Source organism: Adiantum capillus-veneris, chromosome 11 (genome assembly GCF_014529385.1).
Source record: "Adiantum capillus-veneris isolate H3 chromosome 11, ASM1452938v2, whole genome shotgun sequence".
NCBI classification, from domain to species: Eukaryota; Viridiplantae; Streptophyta; class Polypodiopsida; order Polypodiales; family Pteridaceae; genus Adiantum; species Adiantum capillus-veneris.
The window spans coordinates 84163144-84168833 of NC_140941.1; the positions used below are offsets into that span (position 1 = coordinate 84163144).

The following is a 5690-nucleotide window of genomic DNA, read 5'->3' on the forward strand; positions in this document are numbered from 1 at the left end:
TTATGATGTAATTTTTTTAGTCTTAATAATATAATACTCTCACATAATGTGAGAATTGCCCAAAAAGAAAAAGATTTAGCATTAAAGAACAAATAATGCTTTGAAGTAATCCACCTAAAACCATCATTTTCTTGTAAGCTAATAAAACCCAACCAAACCTAAGGCCTTTGCCACTAGCAAGCCAAAAACTTGAAATTTGTAGCTGACCTTGAAAATTTCCGCACTCACACAATCACCTCGACCGTTGATCAAGCTTGAACATTGATCAACTATGTCCTTTAGGAGATGAATGCTGTTAGTTGACACTGTGGAAATAGGATAGTTGAAAACAAACATGAATGTGACAAGAAACCAAGCTCTTTCCCTTAAGCCAACAATCTGAGGAGATTCTCTATTACAACAATTAGAGGACGCCATACCCATGTACACATCAAACTCACCCTTTTCATGGGTGCATTTCTCTTTGGACAAGCTTACATCTTAAACTAATACATATTTACACTTGGCCTTAAAATGAAAACCTTGTAAGCTTATGGAGAATTGGCTCTGTGGTAATACATGAGAGAGGGGATCTGGGAGTACTCATCTCCAATCGGATGTGCAATAAGCATGTGGGGCGGTGTATATGGCCGTTCTAGTCCACAGAATAGAAAGCCATGTAGCAAAATATGTGTGAGAATTTCACTTTTATTTTGGTGTAGGCCATTTAAGAATAGCTAACAAGGGCAAGGGGTGAGGAAAACAGCAAGGCTGGCAAGTTGATAAGATCTTAAGAAATATATGCACATCATTTCCTCAGAGATAGATTCGAATAGCTAATAATTGTTTCCGAGAGGCAATCAGAAAGCTTGCAAGCAGAAGCAAAAGGGCACCCACAACCACACCCATGCACATTGAAGTGGTAGTGGAGTGAACTAACACAAGCGTACATGGCAACAAAACTCCAAGGGGTAGGATGAGCAAAGCAAATGCAAGTATCCAACTAGCCTTTTTGCTCCACCCCAGTTGCTCAAGCCTGTAAAGCACCAGCGGAAGCCATCCGAATGCGGCTATCGTCGGAATCAATACGTTCAGTGCCTTCTCCCCACTCGGTTTTACATACCCTACCTTCAGAATGGGAAGTAAGATGATAAAGGGCCATATGATGCCTATCCACAAAGCTGTATTCAGCTGAAAATCAAGCTTCATCAATGCTGGCAAGCACATGCGGAGGCATTCGGTAAACATATACTGTGTGAGCACAACTGTCGCTACAAAGAGAGGGAATCCAAAGAGTACTAATAGGCCCCATTTACGGGCATGAAAATCGATGTTGAACAGAACAATTCCTGGATTCGATGGCTTGTAGTAGGCCATAATGCTCGAATTGACAGGATGAGCGGCCTTGTAAGCATTAGCGTCGTCGATACTGAAGCCGAAACCAGGACTGAAGGTTACATTCCAGCTCTTCTTGTGTCTATCCATGAACCCCAAGGTGTAAGGCACATTGTAACACACGTCACATAGCAATTGGCAAAGTTGCTGCTCTATGTGTGTACCCGAGCATGAAGAGTACTGGCAGCCATAAGAACCGCAATTGTAATAGTTTCGACCATTGTTGCAACCAGCTGCGGCACCCTCGGGCGGACATTGTGAGGAATTCCCAGTAGCAGCGCACAATGTCGGGGATAACAATTCTGCATAAGCTGCCATTGTGCTGCAGCTTTGCAAGACTAATCCGTCTATCTCATCGCATGCGCAATCCGGATCACAGCAATACCTGTTTTCAACAGTAGAATTGATCAATCAATGGCCTCACAATCACTTTTCCACAGAATACTGCTTTGATGATCAAACCCCTTTTGTGTCGTGTCGAAGACATACATATTTATCTATATATTGTATGTTAACACCCTATCAAATGTTCACAAGTAGATCTTGACATGTTCATTATTGTTATGAGTTTTGCATAAGTAATCAACATGATATGATATATAAAGCTCTGCGAAGGATTCTGGCTATTGCTGGACATGGTATATGCCCTCCACATTGCATCCATGATACCATTGTATGTTTGAAAAAACAACAAAAGATCTGCTTAGGAAGCCCTTTTTTGCCCTCATGCTTGATAGTCCAGACAAGAATCTACTATTTATGTTGATTGAGAGGGATAAAAAACGCTAGTTAGTCCTAATCGGGGCTCGCCAAAAACGTTTTTTCTTCCTGAAGAGAAAAAAGACACCGTTAAAATTCTCCCGGTTTTTAGGTCAAATCCTGAAGGATTTGCCGGTTTTTACACTAAGACTTGTAAAGTTTTACTGCTTTTCTTCAAGGCAAGTTCAGAATCTAGCAGCTGGGAATTTGCTTGTCCAAATACTAGCTAGGTATCATGGTATTGCAAGGGCCATTGGACCATTTCCAAAGAGCCAAGCATAGCCATAACCACCGTAATGTGGTGCATATTGGATAGGGGCAGCATATCTTTCTCTAAGAAAGTGAAGAGAATCCATCGAGAGCTTGGCCAAGGCCTGCAAGGGCCACATGAAAATGCAAATGCCCGAGTCAACAAAAGTTTCTCCTTCTTCTAAAGTGACTGCGCAAAGTGGTTCGAACCAACTTCTTTAGCAGGTACCAATTTTTTTGTACGTGAAGGGCTTGTTGTCTATCAAGCCTTGCGGCCCTTCCATCAGTCTGAGTAGTGAGCCACTTGATACTCTCATGATCCAAGACTATCTTAAACTCTGCACTAAGCAAAGGATGCACATGAAGGTGCTGCTGTCTATCTAGCCTTGCAACCCTTCGATCAGTGTGAGTAGCGACCACTTAATACTCTCATGATCCAACACTGTCTTAAACTCTGCAACATACAAAGGATGCCCCCCATTTAGGTAGGCCATGATGTGGGGGCACCACTTTCTTTTAGGAATCTATAATCTGTTGCTATTGTCATTTGTAATGTCCAACTATTTCATACTAGATAGTATGACCTCAATCTTAATGTTGGCAGAATATGCATCCATGCCAACTGGTTCGGAACCTACTGGTTAAGGTGGATGTCCGGGTGTGTAAAGACCCAAGTTCGATACCCAGCTGCGTCTTTCAAATTTCTATTGTACCTCAAAAGAAAAAGTATTCATTCATGTATATGCTGACACAACAGAGATTTGCTCTTCTAGACTACTTCAAAATGCCACACATTTGTGTGTGCATGCGTGTGCCGGTGCGTACCTGGGAACAACTTCGATGGACTGCACCGTCATGAGAGTAGGAATGTAGCGGCTGCGGAGGATTTCTGGGTAGTTCTTTTTGAAGAAGAAAGCAAAGAATGCTGTCAAAAAGAGCACAAAAACACAGCACCAATGTGCGAGATACTTGGTTGGGCAGGGCATACTGCTGGAAGGATCCAACTGAGTGTGTGTGTGTGTGTGTGTGTGTGTGTGTGTGTGTGTGTGTGTGTGAGAGAGAGAGAGAGAGAGAGAGAGAGAGAGAGACCTAACCGGATCTCAGAAATTGCTCGTCATGCCTCAGCCCGATGGCCCCGATGTTTGAAGCGTCCATTTTGACCAGATTTGGTTCAAAAGTCCAACCTCCTACCGTTCCTGGATCTTGCCTTGTAGTCAACAGCCCCATCACCAACGCCTTCTTAGGAAACGACGTCACTTTAAGTGTAGAGAGTAGTATGCTCGAAAAACTTGGCAAACCTGCATATGAGAAATTCTAGAGGTAGTGTGATTAACTTTGAAGGCTTTTATACTAAATTTCTCCAGATTTTGTAGGTTTTCTCACCTTCAAACTTAAAAATTTAGAAGTAAATCTCAAAATTTGTTGTTGGGTTGAACTTAGTTTAAGGCAAAAATTTGGAACATTTCTATGTTAATTGGGACAACAAATGACTGTGAATTTAATGGTCTAGATGTATTGCCCCATGACCTTGGACCTTGACAAAAGACGGCAGCTGTTGAGGCTGCCCCTTTGACGGCTTAGAGAGAGAGAGAGAGAGAGAGAGAGAGAGAGAGAGAGAAGAAGAAGAAGAAGAAGAAGAGAGTTTTAACGTCATAGGAAACTATTCCAAGAGATCTTAAAGATAGAGAGAGAGAGAGAGAGAGAGAGAGATAGAGTGCGGTTTGGAATCGCAAGATGGTAATATAGACCAAAAAACAATCACGATGATATTGTTAGTCTAAGAGAGTTTTAACGTCGTAGGACACTATCCCAACAGACCTTAAAGATCTAGCCGACGAGGAGTTAAACGAGAGAGAGAGAGAGAGAGAGAGAGAGAGAGAGAGAGAGAGAGAGAGAGAGAGAGAGCAGTCTGCAATTGCAAGATGCTAATATAGACAAAAAAAATAAAATTACAATGATATTGTTAATCTAAGAGAGTTTTAACATCGTAGGAAACTATCCCAAGAGACCTTAAAGATCTAGCCGGCGAGGAGTTGAACGAGAGAGAGAGAGAGAGAGAGAGAGAGAGAGAGAGAGAGAGAGAGTGCAATCTGCAAAAAATTGCAAGATGCTAATATAGACAAAAAAATAAAATTCACGATGATATTGTTAGTCTAAGAGACTTTTAACGTCGTAAGAAACTATCCCAAGAGACCTTAAACATCTAGCCGCTGAGGAGCTGTTGAACGAGAGAGAGAGAGAGAGAGAGAGAGAGAGAGAGAGAGAGAGAGAGAGAGAGAGAGAGAGAGAGAGAGCAGTCTGCAATCGCAAGATGCTACTATAGACAAAAAGGAAAAATCACAATGGTAGTGTTAGTCTAGGGCTTTTCGATTATACTGTTGAGCAGTAGCCAATTACTTTTTTGAAGTATAATTCACGAAGATATTGTTAGTCGAAGGCTTTTCGATTTTCTAGCTGCCTCCAAGTGAGAGAGAGAGAGAGAGAGAGAGAGAGAGAGAGAGGGAGTCTGCATAATTCATGATCATATTGTTAGTCTAAGGCTTTTCGATTATACTATTGCCAATTACTTTTTTGAAGTAATTCACGATGATATTGTTAGTGGCCATGCTAGTCCTTTCTTACAAAATACTGCGTGCATGCTTGTTCCTTGAATCAAATGTAAGAAAGCAAAGCTAACAAACTATCGTCATTTAAAAAAAAAAAGATTTTACTAAAAAAACTAGCCCCTCTAACACTAGAGGAAAAGCATAAGCCCCCCTTCAACACTGGAGGGGATAAAAGTGGTGGGGGAAGTGTATGGTTTTTTTTCCCACAACACACCAGCATTCTGTGCACGATGTTTGCACAAAAAACACTAGCATTTTGCACATGCATATTGCTGAATTGTACGGTTTACTGCAACAAATAATTCCATGTTGTCAATTAACGCAAAACTTCTGCATTGCCTTTTTAATTGAGAAACCATATTTCCTTTAGTGATGAAGGTTGCTCATCTATTATGCAGTACTATGATGTTGTTGATGAAAATCTAGGGATCAATTGATTTCTAGTATATTGTTTACTATCATCAATTTATTGTTCCAAGTTTAGAGGTCGTTCTTTTTGTGTACATGTCAATTTAGGGTATTAAGAAGAAAACTGAACTTTTTTTTTTGTGTACATATCAATTTAACGTCTAAAGAAGAAAACCGAATTTTATTTATTTTGTTGAGTAGATGTAAAGGACTGTATAACTCTCCAAGAGCATGATCGCTTCGACATCAATCGTCCTCTCGATTGCAAATGTCGTACTCTCCCATTCACACACT

General features: G+C 40.9%; 1 protein-coding gene across 5 annotated transcripts; it reads right to left on the reverse strand.

The window, feature by feature from the left end:
* Window positions 1-424: 424 nt before the first annotated feature.
* Window positions 425-3609, reverse strand: LOC147447563 (uncharacterized). Of its 5 annotated transcripts, none has more exons than XM_086523296.1 (3): window positions 3477-3608; window positions 3208-3281; window positions 425-1759 (listed from the first exon to the last, which is right to left on the reverse strand). In XM_086523296.1, exons 2-3 carry the CDS (start codon window positions 3237-3239, stop codon window positions 796-798), a joined length of 996 nt encoding a protein of 331 aa, XP_086379422.1. In that variant the 5' UTR covers window positions 3240-3281; window positions 3477-3608; the 3' UTR covers window positions 425-795. The 5 variants fall into 5 exon arrangements, with proteins under 5 accessions (XP_086379422.1, XP_086379424.1, XP_086379423.1 ...); XM_086523298.1 differs by having other exon boundaries at window positions 3472-3601; XM_086523297.1 differs by having other exon boundaries at window positions 3208-3307; window positions 3472-3490.
* Between the last annotated feature and the right edge of the window lie 2081 nt (window positions 3610-5690).